General features: G+C 46.1%; 2 protein-coding genes across 3 annotated transcripts in view; one reads left to right on the top strand and one right to left on the bottom strand.

Moving 5' to 3' along the window:
• LOC144682622 (PI-PLC X domain-containing protein 1-like) overlaps positions 1–20,477 on the top strand; it is a 705,325-nt gene that overhangs the window by 316,117 nt on the left and 368,731 nt on the right. The window lies entirely within an intron of this gene.
• The window catches only part of slc9a7 (solute carrier family 9 member 7), a 152,237-nt gene that overhangs the window by 19,149 nt on the left and 112,611 nt on the right, over positions 1–20,477 (bottom strand). For both annotated transcript variants that reach the window (XM_078545120.1, XM_078545121.1), the window contains 2 exons: positions 19,789–19,852; positions 12,963–13,045 (listed from right to left, as the gene is read on the bottom strand). In XM_078545120.1, coding sequence (XP_078401246.1) covers positions 12,963–13,045; positions 19,789–19,852 — 147 coding nt within the window. The remainder of the gene's footprint in view (positions 1–12,962; positions 13,046–19,788; positions 19,853–20,477) is intronic.

Below are 20,477 nucleotides of genomic sequence, written 5' to 3'. Positions count from 1 at the left end.
CTCTATGCTGGCGGAGGGTGTGGGTGAGCACTGTGATGGGCCTTCAATTAAGGTGCCTTCAGATCCCTCTTCAGAGGTGTCTACGGGGCTTGAGTTGGGGACCTGGGTCATGGACCCCTTCGACTGTTTCCCAGATGTGCCTGCGAAAGCAAGGAGATAATTAGTGCATGGCAGGGGACTACGGAACAGGGAAACTCACTCACAGCATGTTGTGATGAATGTTGCAGTGCTGGATCCTCGCTTGGTTGAACACCGCTGACCTCACCGTCAGCAGAGGAACGGTTCAGATAGTCACCGGCCAGCTGGATGGCTGTATTTTCAAAGTCTGTGAGGACCTTGATGTCAGGCATTCCTCTTCCAGTCTACAACCTCTCCCTTTTTTTTTTGTGTGCCTGCTTGTCCTGCATGAATACAGATAGGACTTCTGCCAGGCCAGATGAGAAGGATGCCTGGCATGTGTGGGTGGTGAGTGGTGCCATGGACGGGATGAGGACATGATCCACAGAGCAGATGAAGCTGTGTGTGAGAGAGTGAATGGTGATGTCCCTTGAACTGGCAGTGAGTGAGATCCCTGTGGATGTGCTATGGGTTTGTGAGTGTGAGAGTTGTGAGCGATGAAAAGAGTGACTTACCCTGGCGGAACGGAGGAGATCATTCATCCTCTTTCGGCACTGGGTGGATGTCCTCTTTTGCAGGGCGTTGGCGCTGACCACCGCTGCCACCACCTCCCATGCTGGATTTGTCACCTTGCTTGCTGGTCTTCGCCCAGGGCGGGGGTAGAGGACTTCACGGTGGGCCTCCATTGTGTCCAGTAGGAGCCCGAGGGAGGCATCACTAAATTTGGGGGGCAGCATATTTCCTCCCTTCGACAGCCATAAACTTTCCAGCAGCTTTTGATCCCTTAGGGAGTGCTAGCTCTGTGCAGCAACAGCCTTTAAATATGGCACCTAGATTATTGAAGACCTGAGGTGATGGCGGGGCAGGCGAATCAGAGGCTGTGCTGCTAGTGAGCCGCCGTGTTTCTTGTGTATGCATTATTAATGAGACGGGGGTCCGGGAAGGGAACAATATGGCGCAAAAACCCACCATTGTGGCTGGTGGGTAAAATGACTTTTTTCATGCCCACCACCGCACTTAGTGCGAATCTGGGATGATTCCGCCCCTCAACTTTGCAATCTCATCCTTGGTTTCAACTCTCTTCATAGTCTCATCTCTCCTTATCTTCCTACAATCCTCCAGGATATCCGCACACCTCCAACATAAGACTCTTGCACATCCTCAACTCCAACTGCCGCACTACTGGGTGCCTTTGGGTGCTGAGGTCTGGAGTCACATGTAGGCCAGATCAGATAAGGACGGCAGATTTCCTTCCCTAAAGGACATTAGTGAACCAGGTGGGTTTTAAGACAAACAGCAATGGTTTCTTTTTTTTTTTAAAACTGAATTCAAATTTCACCATCTGCCATGGCGGGATTCGAACACGGGTCCACAGAGCATTACTCTGGGTTTCTGGAATACTGGTCCAGTGACAATACCACTATGCCGCTTCCTCCTGATATCCTCTTATGTGTTGTTGTGATTATCAACAAGACTAATTAAGCGTCTGAATAAATCAAAAATGGTTACTTAATCAACCCTGAAACTGCCCATATGCCAACAATGGATGCCTGGAATGGAAAGTGGGTCATTTTGCAACACCAACATGTCTCATTCTGATAAAAGCAAAAAAACTGCGGATGCTGGAAATCCAAAACAAAAACAAAAATACCTGGAAAAACTCAGCAGGCCTGGCAGCATCTGCGGAGAGGAACACAGTTAACATTTCGAGTCCGTATGACTCTTCATCAGAACTAAGTAAAAATAGAAATGAGGTGAAATATAAGCTGGTTTAAGGGGGTGGGGGGAGGGTAGAGCTGGATAGAAGGCCAGTGATAGGTGGAGATAGCCAAAAGATGTCATAGATAAAATCGGAGATCGGAAGCATGGTCTCATTCTGATGATTGAGAGATCACAGAAATTTTAGCGTTATTGTTAAGCGTTAGTAATTCTTGAAAATCCTGCATTGAGCAGAATGAAAATGAATCAAGACAGGCAAAACCACAACATTTGGACATGAATTTAACAATAATTTCATGGCCTCATTAAGGCCCAGAGCAAGCTAACCAAAAATTCAGAAGAACTGATTCGAGTAAATTCTCTAATTTGCTGCAACAGACATAGTCACACACAGCTCCCAGCTTTGTTTTATCCGTTTGTCTAATATGGAGCTGTTTCCTTCTCAACATAATCTTGCGGTGATCAAATGTGCTGAGTCAATCATTAGCAAGGAGCCAGTGATCACATATGTTTGCAAATGATGCAAGTACAAGATAGCTTGATTTGAGCTCACCACCATTGCACATTATCAGATCTAGATTAGCCTGCTCACTGGTTGGCTCTCGAACGTGCAGCTCTAAGAAACTGTCCCAAATGCACTCTATGTACTCATTTTCCAGGCTATCTTCACCAATTGGATTCGCCCAATCTACATGTCGATTAAAGTCACCTGTGATTATTGTGGTTAGGCTACTGTTTACCCAGAGATTGGTAATGGTTAGTCTGTTTTTGTCAATGGAATAAAGCTTAAATGAGTTTTGCGGATTAGGTGGTTTCATTCTTTAAATCTATACCTGTAATGCCCTGTCAGTCTTTCCACCCCACCCCCACTAGAGCTGTACCTTGAGTGTCCTGCCATCCATTCTTAATTAGCACATACTCTTGGATAATATCACCACCTTTAACACCTCTTTGTTCCTTTGTCTGTAACATCTTTTGATTATCTGCTCCTATCACTGCTTGCTTGTCCCTACAACCACCCCCCCACCACCTCAACTTCTCTACGCCCCCCCCCCCCCCACCCACCCCTAACCTTAAACCAGCTTATATTTCACCCTTCTCCTGATATTGCTCAGTTCTGCCGAAGGGCCATGAAGGCTCGAAACGTTGACTGATTTCTTCTCCGCCGATGCTGCCAGACCTGCTGAGTTTTTCCAGGTAATTCTGTTTTTGTTTTGGATTTCCAGCATCCGCAGTAGCTTTTAGCTTTTTGTTTTTATCTCTGTTTATCTGTAGGTGGTTTCATTTCAGGTTCTCAAACATAAGTCACTTAAGACTATAAATGCAATTGTTAGAAAGGTCCTAACCCTCAAATTTGATATCTCTAACACTAGCACAAATTTTAAAAATAGTGACTAACAATCATTAAGACCCCACTAGGAATATACTACGCTCTGCATCACATCTTCACAAGGCAATGTACTGGAAAGGTAAGGAGGTGCTTTTGGTGACTCAGCTTGTTACATTCTAAGGATAGCTAGGATGGGCTGGCAGACCAATGCCTGTCTGACGGGAGAAAAGGCAACTTGGGGGTCAGAGGGAAAACCATGATACAGCTTTTTTAAATGCTTAGAAGCTTGGATAAGTGCATACTCAGACCCTTCCACCTCAACTAGAATAATAAACCGAAGTACAAAAGTCTCATGGTCGATTGGAGTTTTACAGTGCTGCAGATCTTAGACAAAGGTCATGATTAAGGCAGCTGCTAGTAGGCGGATCAACTTTTTAAAGAGTAGCTTGGCAAATATTTGGTTGAAAGTGCCCAAAAGCCTATAATAAGGTTAGAAATCCTACAGAAACCAATGGTACCAGCAACAAAGTGAATGTTATCAATGGAATGAATCAGGTAAGTATGAAGTAACACAGATAGTCTTGTGATGGACTAGAAGATTTTTTTTTGGTTAATCATCCACGGAGGTCAGAGGGAGAGAAATTTGAATGTTGTCTTATGGAAGCTTTTTCCTTCAATTTATTCACCATGAGGAAATTGAGCAAGTTAGGGGGAAGAGTTTGAATATGCATAATGGTGCGCAATCTAAGCACAAAATCAGAACTCATTAGATCAAACAAAATTATCCAAATAAAGAGAGACAGAAGGAAACAAAGATTTTAGAAATAGCTAAAGTTTTAGTAATCATTGGATTTTTTTTTAGATGTTTTAAAGGATTGCAGATAGAGTATAGCACAATGGGACAACATGATGGTGCTCCAATATGTCAGACCAAAGTTTAGTGTGGCATGACTTTTTATAGGTCCCTGCAAAGTGATTTACTGACTTCCTTACTGAATCTACACTTTTGGAGGAGTGTGGATTATTTTCTTCTCTCAAAAGAATGAGACAATAAATCACTCCAGATCACAACTCCCGGTGATTATAATGTAACACTGACGGAGGTGTCGAAAGTTAACCTGCATCATGCCTTCTGAGCTGAACACTGCTTATTGTGAAAACAAATTCAACAAAGAAAAGGGGCATGAATTTAAATCTCCTGGTGAAACTCGAGACACGTCAATGCACAGGACCAAAAATATTGATCGAGTCCTGGAGATAAAGCAGCAGTCAAAAGATCTGCGATCTTAATTCAATACATCATCAGCTTACATTGTGTTTGAGACAAACAGTTACAGATCTGAAGTACAGGAAATTACTCATAAGCCTGCACTGTGGTGACTCATAATCTATTTTTGCAAAGAAATAGCTACAGACAATTAAAATGTTTAATCTACTGCAGCATCCAACCACTATGGTGCCCCATGTCCTCATCAGGCGTGAAATGACATTTGCAGGGAAAACGGCAACAGAAACTAGTACTTATATAGTGCCTTTAACATAATAAAATGTCGCAAGGCACTCTAAAGGAACATAACGAAACAAAGTTTGACACTGAGTCACAAAAGGAGATAAGGCCAGACTGTCAAAAGCTTGATCAAAGCAGTAGGTTTTCAGGGGCGATCTAAAAGGAAGAAAGGGAGAGACAAACAACCAGCAGAGGGGTCTAGGTGGGGAATTCTAGAGCTTAGACCCAGGGCAGTTGAAGGCACGGCTGCCAGTGGTAAGACATTAAACTTGGGAACGTTCAATAGACTAGAATTAGAGGAGCACAAAGATCTGGGGGATTGTAGGGCTGAAAAAAATTTCTTTTTATTCATTCCTGGAATGTGGACATTGCTGGCTGGGCCAGCATTTATTGCCCATCCCCAACTGTCCTTGAGAAGGTGGTGGTGAGCTGCCTTCTTGAACGGGTGCAGTCCCTGTGGTTTAGGTACACCCACAGTGCTGTTAGGAAGGGAGTTCCAGGATTTTGACCCAGCGGCAGTGAAGGAAGTCAGGATGGTGAGTGGCTCGGACGGAAATGGTGGTGCTCCCATGGCCGTGATTTTCAGGCCCTGTCGCGGGCAGAACCAGCCGCTGGCGAGGCAGTGCCCCAGCCAGAAGCCCATTGACTTGCGGCGGGACCAGAAGATTGCGGCAGCAGGCGGGTGGGTGCGGGAAATCCTGCCACATATGTCTGCTACCGTTGTCCTTCTAGATGTTTGTGGAAGGTGCTGTCCAGGGAGGCTTGGTAAGTTCCTGCTGTACATCTTGTAGATGGTACACACTGCTGCTATTGTGCGTCGGTGGTGGAGGGAGTTAATGTTTGTCGATGGGGTGCCAATCAAGCGGGCTGCTTTGCCCTGGATGGTGTCAGGCTTCGAGTGTTGTTGGAGTTGCACTCATCCAGGCAAGTGGGGAGTATTCCATCACACTCCTGACTTGTGTCTTGTAGATGGTGGACAAGCTTTGGGGGAGTCAGGAGGTGAGTTACTCACCACAGGATTCCTAGCCTCTGACCTGGTCTTGTGGCCACATTATTTATATGGCTAGTCCAGGTCAGTTTCTGGTCATTGGTAACCCCCTGGATGTTGATAGCGGGGGATTCAGCAATGGTAATGCCATTGAATGTCAAGGGATGATGGTTAGATTCTCTCTTGTTGGAGATGGTCATTGCTTGGAACTTGTGTGGCATGAATGTTACTTGCCACTTGTCAGCCCAAGCCTGGATATTGTACAGATCTTGCTGCATTTAGACATGGGCTGCTTCAGCATCTGAGGAGTCACAAATGGTGCCGAAAGTTGTGCAATCATCAGTGAACATCCCCACTTCTGACCTTATGATGGAAGGAAGGTCATTGATGAAACAGCTGAAGATTGTTGGGCTGAGGACACTACCCTGAGGAATTCCTGCAGTGATGTCCTGGAGCTGAGATGATTGACCTCCAACAACCACAACCATCTTTCTTTGTGCTAGGTAGGACTCCAACCAGTGGAGAGTTTTCCCTGATTCCCATTGACTCCTGTTTTGCCAGGGCTTCTTGATGCCACACTTGGTCAAATGCTGCTTTGATGTCAAGGGCAGTCACTCTCACCTTGCCTCTGGAGTTCAGCTCTTTTGTCCATGTTTGAACCAAGGCTGTAATGAGGGCAGGAGCTGAGTGGCCTTGGCGGAACCCAAATAGAGTGTCAGTGAGCGGGTTATTGCTGAGCAAGTGCCACTTGTTTGCACAGTTGGTGGCCCCTTCCAACACTACTGATGATTGAGAGTAGATTGATGGGGCGGTGATTGGCCTGGTTAGATTTGTCCTGCTTTTTGTGCACTGGGCACACCTGTGCAATTTTCTACATAGCCGGGTCGATGCCAGTGTTGTAGCTGTACTGGAACAGCTTGGCTAGGGGCGCAGCAAGTTCTGGAGCACAAGTCTTCAGTGCTATTTCTGGAATATTGTCAGGGCCCAGAGCCTTTGCAGTATTCAGTGCCTTCAACCGGTTCTTGATATCAAATGGTGTGAATCGAATTGGCTGAAGACTGGCATCTGTGATGCTGGGGACCTCCGGAGGAGGCCGAGATAGATCATCCATTTGGCACATTTGGCTGAAGATTGTAGCAAATGCTTCAGCCTTATCTTTTACACTGATGTGCTGGGCTCCCCCATCATCAAGGATGGGGATATTTGAGGAGCCTCTTCCTCCAGTGAGTTGTTTCAGTGTCCACCGTCATTCACGACTGGATGTGGCAGGACTGCAGAGCTTAGGTCTGATTCGTTGGTTGTGGACTCTCTGAGCTCTGTCTCTCACTTGCTGCTTACGCTGTTTGGCATGCAAGTAGTACTGTGTTGTAGCTTCACCAGGTTAACACCCATTTTTCAGTATGTCTGGTGCTGCTCCTGGCATGCATTCTTGCACTCTTCATTGAACCAGTGTTGATCCCCTGGCTTGGTGGTAATGATAGAGTGGGAGATATGCTGGGCCATGAGGTTACAGATTGTGTTTGAGTACAATTCTGCCGCTGCTGTTGGCCCACAGCACCACATGGATGCCCAGTCTTGAGTTGCTAGATCTATTCAAAAGCTATGGCACTTAACACAGTGGTAGTGTCACACAACACGATGGAGGGTATCCTCAATGTGATGACGGGACTTCATCTCCACAATGATTGTGCGGTGGTCACTCCTACTGATACTGTCATGGACAGATGCATCTGCGGCAGGCAAGTTGGTGAGGATGTGGTCAAGTATGTTTTTCCCCTCTTGTTGGTTCCCTTACCACCTTCCTCAAACCCAGTCTCGCAGCTATGTTTTTTAGGACTCGACCAGCTCGGTCAATAGTGGTGCTACTGAGCCATTCTTGGTGATGGCCATTGAAATCCCCCACCCAGAGTACATTTTGCACCCTTGCCACCCTCAGTGCTTCCTCCTGGTGTTCAACATGGAGGAGCATTGATTCAACAGCTGAGGGTGAATGGTATGCGGTAATCAGCAGGTTTCCTTGCCCATGTTTGATGCCATGACACTTCATGGGGTCCGGAGTCGATGTTGAGGACTCCCAGGGCAACTCCCTCTCAACAATCCTCCCACCGGCAGGATGGTGATGATGTTCCTGCAACATTGTCTGTAGGGTATGATTCTGTGAGTATGACTATGTTGGGCTGTTGCTTGCCTAGTCTGTGAGACAGCACTCTCAATTTCAGCAGAAGCCCCCAGATGTTAGTGAGGACTTCGCAGGGTTGATAGGGCTGAATTTGCCGTTGTCATTTCTGGGTGGTCAATCCGGTTTCATTCCTTTTAGACTTTTTAGTGGTTTGATACAACTGAATGGCTTGCGAGGCCATTTCATTGGGCATTTCAGAGTCAACCACATAAGGATAGCAGATTTCCTTCCCTAAAGGACATTAGTGAACCAGATGGGTTTTTACAACAATCAACAATGGTCGTCATTAGACCTTTAATTCCAGATTTTTCTCTTGAATTCAAATTTCACCATCAGCCGTGGTGGGATTTGAACCTCAAATTCGAGTGACTGACAGATGGGGAAAAGGTATGCAGATAGCAAGACAACGCTCACCAAGAGGTAGCGAATCAACGCAGTGAGAAAGAGGAAGAAACACACACACCGATTAGTGAGCACAAGGGAGTAATTGACAGATATAGTATGGGACCATATTAGAAGAGTCATTCAGCTATGCAAAGGATAGTAAAACCTATTAGAGGTGCAATTCAGTTTGCAATGGTTACAGTTCAGGGTCATTTCAGTGGTGTGGTTCTGCTAGGAGGAGATAGTGCTGAGGGAGACAGAATGACATCCTCTCTTTAAGGATGACTCCCTGCTGGGACGGCATATGAGTCAGCCCCAGCTGCAAGATGCCTCAGTTCCTGATTTAAATTCTGGAAACACCGAGGAGCAATTATACATGTGTGCGGCCAAGGGACATTCGTTCCTCAAGCTTTAAAAGGGTCAGCGTCAGCTAATCTGATTTTCAGGAGAAATATCAACCATTCACGAAATCACAAGCGTGCAGAACCACCGAGCTGTTTAAAGAATAAAGTTTGGAGGCGGGTGCTTATCCGGTCATAAGTTCATCTACTCCCTTTAAAAGAGCGAATTTGCAAACGATGAGTACAAGGTAACTTATTTTTAGACAAGTAGCGTTGGGATTTGATTTCATGTTATGTAATTCAGTTTTTTTTTCTTTTTACTTCTAAATGGCTTGTGGATTTCCGCCACGGTGAGAAACGATGAGGTGGTTAATGTTATTCATCCTCAGGATGTTTTGGCATTTCGTGCATCAGGGCACATTTTAGCTGACTGTGTTGTTTAGCTTCTGCTGTTAAGTGCAGGATGTGGCTTTGCAGGAGGTGTTATTCTTGTCAGTTGACTTTTTTTTTTGCCATGTTATGAAAACAAAATATTTAAAGACATAGAAAGTGGGACAATATACCAATAACACTTGCCAAACCAAAATAAATCGGCAAGGACAATGTGCATGACTAGAGGCCTATAAAGCTTTCTTTAACAATTTGTGTTGTGTTGTTGAGGGTAACATTTCCACAAAACAGGGTATTTGCATTTATTTCTCTGCAAGTGCACTGCATAGAGTCATGGGCTGGATTTTGCAGTCCTGTAATGGGACCAAATGGGGATGGAATGGCAAAAAAAAATGGCTGCCAAATGGCACAGACAAACGTCCAGCCTCCATTCCACCTAACGGCCCTTTTGCAGGCACGGGGCAGGAAGCCCACCGGCCTCTATCGAAAGGCCCAAGGTCAGACCCTACAGGACTTTCACCGGAATGGGTGGGCTTCGGAAGCCCCCTACTACTCCATCCAGTGAGCAGGGCCATGGAAATGGGGCAGGCGGACAGAAATTTTCTTGAAAGTTAATTTTGAGGGGTTTTATGGACTTAAGGGTGGCATTAAGCAAGTTAAAGTTGAGGAAATTGAGTGAGGGGCGGGGGGTGGGGTGGGGGGGGGTAGAGTCAGGGGGATGACTCCATCGAAGAGCTAAATTTTCGTCAAGCATCAATTTTGATGGGTTCTCTCTCAGGTGGTTCGTATCTGCAGTTTTAAACTCCAGCAATCGAGGCTCAGACCTGTTGCCAGCACTTGGATCATCAGAACTCTTGAAAAAATGTCGGCGGAGGTGGGCCCACCTCGCCTCCTGTCTCAGTTTTGCTGATTAAGACGTTAGACCCCACTCCAACACAAAAAGTGGAACCTTCCAACAGAAAAATTCCATTCCACGGCAACCTGGCGATGGAGGCAGGATCAGGATGATCAACCGTCTCTCATTTTACAGGATTGCCCAATATTTGAGACCATTGTCCCGCGATGAATGCTGCCGGGATGCTGTTTTTCCCCGTAATTTGGTCCTTTAAATTTCACCCACGCGCAGTAACCCTTTCTCCTCCTGTATGTGCACACTCATAGCCCTTGAACTCCCTCTCCGCTGTCACAACCCTGGAACCTCCCCCCTCTGCACTTACAGCTCAGCACACCAGCCACCCAATGTCCCCGGTCTACTGCGCCCCCCCCATGCCAGAGTACCCCCTTAATTTTCTCCATGAGAGATGAGAGTTGGTCACCCTGGGCGGGATTGTGACGGCGGGATTAATCCTGCCTCCCGATTCCCACTTTCAACATGAAAATCCGGTCCATTACGTGTGTTTTGACTTGCAACCATTAATGGCTCTGTATGCTTTAAAAGTAAACCAATTAAATTTCAATCATACCAAAACTAAAATACAGCGTATGCTGGAAATTTATCTGTAACAAAAACAGAAAAAGCTGGAAATGCTCAGCAGGTCTTGCAGGATCTCTGGAGAGAGAAAAACAGAGTTAACATTTCAGGTCAATGACACTTAGTCAGAACTGGGAAAAGTTACAAACGTAAACAGGTTTTAAGAAGGTCAAATGGACAGTGGAAAAAGATCAAAGGGAAGGGTTTGCGATAGGGCTGACATTATTTGAGAAAAGAATTGGTGGGGCAGAGGCAAACAGAGTGGGAATAGGAGAAGTAGAGGAACAATAGATGTGTCCAGAGGAGTTGCGAATGGCAGAATTATGAACAGCTGGTGTCCAAAAGCAAAGAAAACAAAATTGAGGCCGAGATTATGGTCTAAAATTGTTGGGCACAAAGCTGAGTCCAGAAGGCTGTTAAGTACCGAACTGAAGGATGAGGTGCTGTTCCTCAAGCTCCTGCTGAGCTTCAGTGGAACACTGCAGCAGGCCAAGGACAGAAACGTTAGCGCGAGAGCAAGTTTATGTTGAAAGTAAATGAGTGAAGGCGGCAAAAGAGGAGCGCATGTGAGAGAGAGAGAGAGAGAGAGAGAGAGGTGGGAGCGCGCGCGCGAGAGAGAGAGAAAGAGGTGGGAGCGCGCGCGAGAGAGAGAGAGAGAGAGAGAGGTGGGAGCGCGCGCGCGAGAGAGAGAGAGAGAGAGAGAGGTGGGAGTGCGCGAGAGAGAGAAAGAGAGAGGTGGGAGCGCGCGAGAGAGAGAGAGGTGGGAGCGCGCGAGAGAGAGAGAGGTGGGAGCGCGCGAGAGAGAGAGAGGTGGGAGCGCGCGAGAGAGAGAGAGGTGGGAGCGCGCGAGAGAGAGAGAGGTGGGAGCGCGCGAGAGAGAGAGAGGTGGGAGCGCGCGAGAGAGAGAGAGAGAGAGAGAGGTGGGAGCGCGCGCGCGAGAGAGAGAGAGAGAGAGAGAGGTGGGAGTGCGCGAGAGAGAGAAAGAGAGAGGTGGGAGCGCGCGAGAGAGAGAGAGGTGGGAGCGCGCGAGAGAGAGAGAGGTGGGAGCGCGCGAGAGAGAGAGAGGTGGGAGCGCGCGAGAGAGAGAGAGGTGGGAGCGCGCGAGAGAGAGAGAGGTGGGAGCGCGCGAGAGAGAGAGAGGTGGGAGCGCGCGAGAGAGAGAGAGGTGGGAGCGCGCGAGAGAGAGAGAGGTGGGAGCGCGCGAGAGAGAGAGAGGTGGGAGCGCGCGAGAGAGAGAGAGGTGGGAGCGCGCGAGAGAGAGAGAGGTGGGAGCGCGCGCGAGAGAGAGAGGCGGGAGCGCGAGAGAGAGAGGCGGGAGCGCGAGAGAGAGAGGCGGGAGCGCGAGAGAGAGAGGCGGGAGCGCGAGAGAGAGAGGCGGGAGCGCGAGAGAGAGAGGCGGGAGCGCGAGAGAGAGGCGGGAGCGCGAGAGAGAGAGGCGGGAGCGCGAGAGAGAGAGGTGGGAGCGCGAGAGAGAGAGGTGGGAGCGCGAGAGAGAGAGGTGGGAGTGCGAGAGAGAGAGGTGGGAGTGTGAGAGAGAGAGAGAGGTGGGAGTGAGAGAGAGAGAGAGGTGGGAGTGAGAGAGAGAGAGAGGGGTGGGAGTGCGAGAGAGAGAGGTGGGAGTGTGCGGGGGGAGGGGGGGGAGTGCGAGAGAGAGAGGGGGAGTGCGAGAGGGAGAGGGGGAGTGTGAGAGGGAGACAGAAAGAGAGGGCTGCGGGGGAAGGGAGAGACAGACAGACAAAGAGAGAATGAAAAGAAGAGAAGAAAGAAATGAACAAAAGAATTCCCTCCCCCTAATGTTAACAGCATCAATATCCTTAACTGGAGACCGAGAGAGGTTCAGAGCTAATGATGAACTTGACCAGTTAGAAAACATCGAAATTAAATCGTTTTTCAATACTGTCACCACCGAGTTAATGTGATCTTAAGATATATCATTTTGTACCGAAGTTTCAGGATTTTATTCCGTACAAAATGAGACGCTCCCACCCATGTTAGGCTTCTTATAAAACAGAACAGATGGAATAGGATGTCCAGCCTCAAATCCATTCTATCCAAAGGTGACGAAAAGTCCACCTCCTGAGGGAAAGTTCTGCATAAATACTCCAAAACAGAATCAAGTGACACTTCAGAATACTGACCCACGTACAACATTTAACCCTGAACGACTGGCTTCCACGGATAACATCCCATTGCCCCCACTTTCCCCACAACCCCTACCCTGACCAGCCACACAAGGAACTATTCTCCTCTTGGTACATTACCTCAGCCACGCTTTGTTGTAAGCAGGCAACAAGCAGCTTCGGAGACCAGAATGCTCAATAATTAGGTCGGCAGTTTCAAATTTGCAAGCTGTTCTATACAACAGATAACAAATAAGGAACCATTATTCAAAGCTACCTTTCAAGCCCACCAATCTTGCAGTAGAATTAGGTCAAAATGATCCTAAATCATGAGACACAAAACACTCCGGCTGAAACTGAGAGAGGGCCATGGAACTCTGACAAAGAGGCCATTTCATTGCCAATGAAAAGGATACTTGTGATCAAAGCTGTACCACAGCCTGAACAGCCACGCACTTTCCTGTTTTGTTCTGCTGGTCCTTTCAGGGTGTGCAACGTCCTAGAGGGAGGGAACAGAAACACATCTTCACTAAGGCTAAATACTGATATATTAAAGTGATAGCTTAACAGCTAATTGACAACGTCTTGCATTTATATAGCGTGTATAGGATAGAAAACCGTCCCTAGGAATTTCACAGAGCTGCAATTTGAAATAATTGGACGGCGAGCCAAAGAATATCAGGCTGTGTATCTCCCTCCGACTTGGGAAGTTTGAAGGAATGATATTGGGATGAAGCAGGGACATTACATTGGGCAACAGGAAGAGGCATCAGAGGGAAGAAGTCAAGAGGGAACATCGTCAAGGGCATCAAGTGGAACCATTGAAGCAATAATGGGAGGAGTTCATCATGGGCAATAATGGAGTAACAGCCCCAGTTCTGGGCACCGCACTTTAGAAAAGATGTGAAGGCCTTACAGAGGGTGCAGAAAAGATTCACGAGAATGGTTCCAGGACAAGTGGTTCCAGCCAAGTAGCTAGATTGGAGAAGCTGGGGCTGTTCTCCGCAGAGAAGAGAAGATTAAGAGGAGATTTGATGGAGGTGGTCAAAATCATGAGGGGTCTGGACAGGGAGAAACCGTTCCCAATTGGTGGAAGGATTGAGAACCAGAGGACATGGGTGACTGGCAAAAGAAAAATTGGGTAATTGTCTGAGAGAAAATATTTGCGAGATAAAGGCAGGGGAGTGGAACTACATAGGTAGCTCTTGCAGAGAACCAGCACAGACACAATGGGCCGAATGGCCGCCTTCTGCGCTAAATGTATACAAAGATTCTCTGATTCTATAAGAAAGTATTAGGAAGATAATCAGGAGCATGTAGACGGCTGAAGAAATGGCTGCCAGCGGTGGGGCAAAGTGAGGGATGGGGAGAGGGGGGGAGATGCACAAGAGGCCAGAGTGTGAGCAGTGGAGAATGCTGGGGAGAAATGTAGGGCTTGCGGAGGTTATAGAGGTAACGAGGGAAGAGGCCACGCAGTGATTTAAACACAGAGAATGAATTTTTTTTGAGTGGAAGCGTTGGCGAACTGGAATCCTATCTAGGTCAGCAAGAGAAGGGTAACTGGGATCTGGTGGGGGCTAGGATATGGACCAGAGCTTTGGCTGTGATGAACCTGACACAAGAAAAATGGGAGGCGGAGCAGGTTGGGCATCACAATAACCGAGTCTGGAGGTGACAAGGACATGGATCAAAGTTTCAGCAGCAGATGGCCAGTGGCAGGTGATATCTTGGAGGTGATCTTTGTGATGGAGAGGACGTGAAATCAGAAACTCAGCTCAGGGTCAAACTGGATGCTGAGAACGTGAACAGTCTGATTCAACCACAGAAAGTGGCCAGAGAGGGGAAACGACAACGGAATCAGCAGCAAGGGTATGGAAATTGTGGCCAGGGGGTGAAAACAATGGCCCCAGGCGTTTCAAACGTTTAGCTGGAAGAAACTGCAGTTGATGCAAAACTGGGTGTTACACAAGGAGTCTGAGTGCACAGGCAGTAAAGGAGTCGAGAGAGGTGTTGGACAAGTGGAGATGGGTGTTGTTCGTGTAAAGGTGGAGGCTGACCCCATGTCTTTGGATGCAGTCACCAAGGGAGAGCCTGTTGATGAGGAACGGGAAGTTGCCAAGCATAATTCCTTCGGGGGCCTCCAGGGGTAATGTTGTGGGGTGAGAAAAACAGCACATACTCTGTCTATGATCTGACAGATAAGAGTGGAACCAAGTGAGGGCAGTCCCACTAAGCTGGACAATAGAAGGAAACCATTGCAGGAGTATAGTGTGGTCACGTGTGTCAAAGACTGCAGACGGGTCAGGAGGAGTTGTGAATCTTTGGAATTCTTTACCCCAGGGGGCAGTGGATGCTCAGTCAATGAATATATTGAAGGCCAATATTAAGAGATTTTTAGGCACTAAGGGAATCAAGGGTTATGGGGATACAGGAAGGTGGATTTGATGTAGAAGTTCAGCTATGATCTTATTGAATGGTCCAGCAGGCTTGTATGGACAACACCTGCACTATTCCTCCTCATTTTTAAGGATGAAGAGGGATTGGGACTTTGATTAGGGCCGATTTAATGCTGTGGCGGGGTGGAAGATTTTTAAAAATGGAATTGCGGGAAAAGTGGGTCTGGATTTAGGGGTGGAGGGGGAGGGGCGGCGGTGGGTGGGTGAAGTGGTGACAATATATCCTTTGGAGACGAAAAGGAAGTTGGAGATGGTTTGATAGTTTGCAAGGACATAGGGGGTCAAGCTTTTTTTTTGAGGAGGTGACAATGACGACTGATTTAAGAGGGAGGGGGTTACTTGAGCAATACCAGAAGCTGTACTCAGCAGAGACTTCAATTCTACTATTTCTAACTGAGTTGGGTATCAGCCATCTCCAAATCATGTCACTAAGTCCTCCAAGTGGCAGCTAACGTTTAAAATTAGGAGCAGGTAAAAAGGACATGTTGCCCCCTCTAAATTCTGGGCCCACGTAACTCCAAGTTCGAATCTCCAATCAGTTTTTCCATCCTGCTTCAGCAGTAAAACAGCCCTGACCAAAGTCTCAAAAGACATACATTCCCCTGCCACATCCCTCATGGAAACATACTCTGTGATCACACACCATCCTGACTTGGAAATGCAACGGCTGGTCCCTCATCATTGCTGGGTCAGATTCCTAGAATTGCCAACTTAGTAGCTCTGTGGGAGTGCCTTCACCATGTGTACTCCAGCAGGTCAGGAAGGTGTCTCACCACCGCTGACTCAAGGACAATTAAGGGTGGACGGTAAATGCTGGCCTTGCCAGCTCACATCTCATGAATGAATGAAAAATATACTGATCATTTAACGACACAGAGCTGGCTTAAAGTTCTAACTTAGCAACACAAGTGAGCTGTAATGAAACAAAAATAAATTTTGAACAGTTCATTTAAATGGCAATCAATTGGCACAGAATTCCTACTCCATTTCCCCACACAGCATGTCTTCAAACCGCAACTATAAGAATGGAATGATTTCACATTACTGTTACTCGTTTAGTACCAACTCAGGGGCATATTTGTAATATTCACAGCAATGAGATTCAGAACTAGAATCTTAAACTCACTACAACATGTATTATTAAAATTAATTTCTTTTGAAGTTGTAGCTGAAGGAAGAGAAGAAAGAATTCCCAATCCTGACATCCAAATAAATTGACAGAAGTGTCCCCAGCTGAACCAGAAATGTACCGAAGTCTGTTTTCCCACATGATTGGTAGAACTTTTCAGGCAACCTGTGGTAGACTAATGAGAGATTTAATTTGGATTGTATTTAACTATGGTTTAGTCACTTCCTGTCCCCTTCACTTCTTCTTCGGTTTAAAGAGAGGAAGGGAGAACATCTGTTTACTTCTGTGATCTCAGCAACAATGCGAAACATTCTGGCCTAATTATAGTTCTGATATTCTGGTAACTGGTTAGAAGTGGCAGCACGAACCCTGGCATTAAAGCTGCTTGATCAGTTAAATAGAATGTTTCAATTCTTCATTTGTGGCAACGAAGAAATTCAATGCTGTGCTTGAAACAAGAGGATAAGGACACCACATCCCTCCTTATTGGATGGACGGTGGGGGTTACTGTGTATATATTTTTTTCATTTCAACTTGCCATTGAAAAAATAAATGACTTGTGTGCATCTAAGTCTGCACATCGTCTATCTCCTACTCAAGGGGATAACTGGTTCAAAGGCCTCTGTTGTCACTTGGTGATTGGCCTCTGTTAATCACAAAACAGCAGAAATAGATAGTTTTCCTACCAGGTTAATTGTATGTATCCATGCATGTAAGAATATCACATATGTACATATCGTAAAAGTCTATCTCGTGTAAAAGTTAGCCCTACAGCCTTCAGCCTAACAACATGTACATTTTTATACACCTCAGTCATCGTAGACCCAAGTTTTTCAGGGGTCAAACTGTGCTATGATTATCAGTTACTTACTGGTGATTATTATGGTTCATTAATTTTAAAGGCACACACAGAAACCCTTAGATTTTCCCTCCGCCAATTCTAGCGGCAATCTCCCAGCCATTTGACAAGACTAATGTGTACCACGTGATCCATCACAATGTCTTCAAGAAAGAATAACAAGTACGCAGCTCAATTTATACCGGGGGGGGGGGCATCGGCAAAATGGTCCTTTTATCACTCATGGAGCCATCCAACTCTTGGCCCTCAGAGAAGCAAAGAAAGATGGTATTTCAGAATTCAAGGCCAGTGCTGGGAGGTCCACAAGATCCATGAAAAGACGTGATTTAATACTCCTCCTGAGAACGAAGGCCTCACAGCACCTGCTACCTGAATTCAACAACAGAATCATCAAATTCAGCCGCTTTGTCGCCCGACATTGAGAGAAGAATGCGTATTGACTGGCCTGCGCTGGAATTGTGGATGACACACCTGGTGAACTCAGACGTGCCAGCAAACAAAACTTTTACCAAGATTGGTGAAAAAAAAAATGCCCTTATAAAGACGACGGGCCACATGAAGAGGCCGTTCACTGTGGCTCCATCTTGTATGGTGGATGGTACAAAATTAAATCCTAAGGTGATATTCAAGTGAACAACTCTCCCCAAAGAGAAATTTCAAAAAGGCGCTGTCATCCATGTTTAACCTCCTTTGCTCCATATCCCTGGATTCCTGTATCTAACAAAAACATCTCAGTCTTGACTATTTTAATTGAGCCTGCATTTTGGTGGAAGTGTTCCAAATTTCTAGTACATTTTACACGGAAAAAGCTCTTTCTGATTTCCCTCCTAGCTCGCGAGGTTCTAATTTTAGGATTATGTTCCCCTGGTTCTGTACACCCCCACCAGAGGAAATAGTTCCTTTGTATCAACTCCACAAAACCTCTTAATAATTTTAAATTCTTCGAGTAGGTCACCCCTCAATCTTTGAACCATGTCTTCTCGAATCCTCCTACTTTGTACTTACTCTTTGTAAAACATTGCTTCTGTCCTTCAGAGAAGGAAACCTGCCATTCTTATCCGGTCCGGCCTACACCAATGTGAATGACTCTTCAACTGCCCCAGCAGGCCACTGGGTGGTAAGAGAAATCTGGGACAGGTTATCTAAGCCAACCTAGTCAGCAACACTCATATCGCGAGAATGAATGAACTGAATGAGAACAAAAAAATGTAACAACTGTAGGTCCAAATGTTTCCACCTGTCACTGCTGATGGGAAAATGACAGCCAATGATCTGCTTGCCACAACACCTTGGTGCCCCATCGTGGAGCATAGCCCAGTGGGCCTCAGGAAACAATGGCTGGAAATCATGACCTTCGACAGAACATTAGTAAATACTGCTCTTAGAGAGAGCTCAGCCAGGAAAGCCAGCTGAACCTTGGATTCAAACCCAACTCGTGCTGGATCATTCATTTTGATTGCAAGTCTGCTCTTGATTCCTTTGTTCAATATTTCTTGGAAAAGTATTCAGACAAAATGAAAATGCCCACACACGGTGCTCTGTCGCATACCGTGGGAACAGCCATGACTTTCCACTCCAGATAAAAACTGCTAAATAAAAGCAGTTTACAATAAAATCTATTGTGTTACAATCTAGTTCTTTCTAAATCACAGCCAGATTGAGGTAAACCTTGCATATTAAAGCATTGTCTATATAGAGTGCTGCCAATTGGGTAATACAATGGAGAGCCAGGCCGAATATAGAAGGTTCAGAGGGGAAGTGAAAAAGCAAATAAGAGAAACAAAGAGGGGGTGTGAAAAGAGACTGGCAACCAGCATAAGAGGGAATCCCAAAGTCTTCTATAGGTATATATATATATATAGAAAAATGGTGGTAAAAGGAGGAGTAGGGCCAATTAACAACCAAAAAAAGGGGTTTACGCATGGAGGCAGGGGGAATAGCTGGGGTATTAAATGAATATTTTGCATCTGTCTTTACCGAGGAAGAAGATGCTACACAGGTATTCAAAATCATGAGGGGTCTGGACAGAGTAGGTAGGGAGAAACTGTTCCCACTTGTGAAAGGATCGAAAATGAGAGGGTACAGATTTAAAATAATTGGCAAAAGAAGCAAAGCAACACCAAGAAAAACTTCACGCAGTGAGTGGTTAAGGTCTGGAATGCACTTCCTTACAGTGTCATGGCACAGGTTCAAGCCAGGCATTCCAAAGGGAATTAGACGATTATCTGAAAAGAAAGAATATGCAGGGTCATGGGGAGAAGGCAGCAGAGTGGCACTAGGCGAATTATTCATTCAGAGAGCCAGTGCAGGTGCTATGGGCTGAATGGCCTCCTCCTGCACTGTGACAATTCTGTGATTCTGTGAATTGCTGGGAATTGAAAGAAAGTTAAGATTGTTGACTAACACGAGAGTCAAAGGTCATCAGTGTAGGTGGAATGTGGAATCAAGGCCACAATCAGGTCAGCCATGATCTTACTGAATGGCGGAGCAGGCTCGAGGGGCCAAATGGCCTACTCCTGCTCCCAATTCGTATGTTTGTATGTTAAAATGGAGCACCAGTAAAACATCAAAAGGAGTCACAGTAAATATAAAGCAACACAGTCCAAATTTTCAACTCTTAACAGATGGTAATCTATTCTGCTTTTAGTTTTGCTTTCATCACAGAAGGAGTGATGTTGCTCATGGATTAAAAAAGAAATTCACTGCAGGTATATTATTAGGTCAAATGAGGTAAGACTTAGCAACTCCCAAATTAGAATCCCATAAGAAGATATGGTTATCGCTCCCAGATTACTTACGCCTTGCATCACTTGGAAACTGTCAGTGTTGGGAGCTGGATCCTGATCTGGATCAACTCCGACTCTGAAAGAGAAAGAGTGGGTAAAATAAGTAAGGAGACAAACAGTAAATTGAATTAAAGGCTGGTTTGCAATATCTCCATCTCTCTTATCACTGTACAAGAACTGAAAGACCCAGTCTCCACTTTGAAAAGTCTCTACAGAAGGGGGCTGCAGCTCCAGGTTTTAGTAGGGCAAGCCGCCAAATTTCTCTTTTGGAAGACGAGACAGTTCGATCGGTAAAGTACGATCGCTGATCACATCTGGTGCCACACCTGGAAATTTGAAACCCCAATTTTTTTAAATAAATAATTCAAGATGAAAAATCATTCGGTCAATGGGACTAGCGGAATAATATTTTGGCACAGACTAGAAGGGCCGAATGGCCTGTTTTCTGTGCTGTAGTGTTCTATGGTTCTATGGGAATAATTTTGTACTGGAACTGATTCAACATTTGTTGCAGGGTGAACTTCTCTGGCCCGCAGTAAACAGTAGGATCTTTGAAGCAAGCGGTTCCCAATTTTGAACGCTCTTGCGGAACGCTGACACTGCCCCAGGCATGACTGAAGATTGAGGAGATGTTAATTTATCCTCTTCATGAATAGACCAAAGGCAGCAAGTAGAGGCTAGGACTTTTCTTTTCAAGCCCC

The sequence above is a fragment of the Cetorhinus maximus genome, chromosome 7 (genome assembly GCF_964194155.1).
Source record: "Cetorhinus maximus chromosome 7, sCetMax3.hap1.1, whole genome shotgun sequence".
In the NCBI taxonomy this organism is placed as follows: Eukaryota; Metazoa; Chordata; class Chondrichthyes; order Lamniformes; family Cetorhinidae; genus Cetorhinus; species Cetorhinus maximus.
This window is presented reverse-complemented; position numbering and strand designations above follow the sequence as displayed.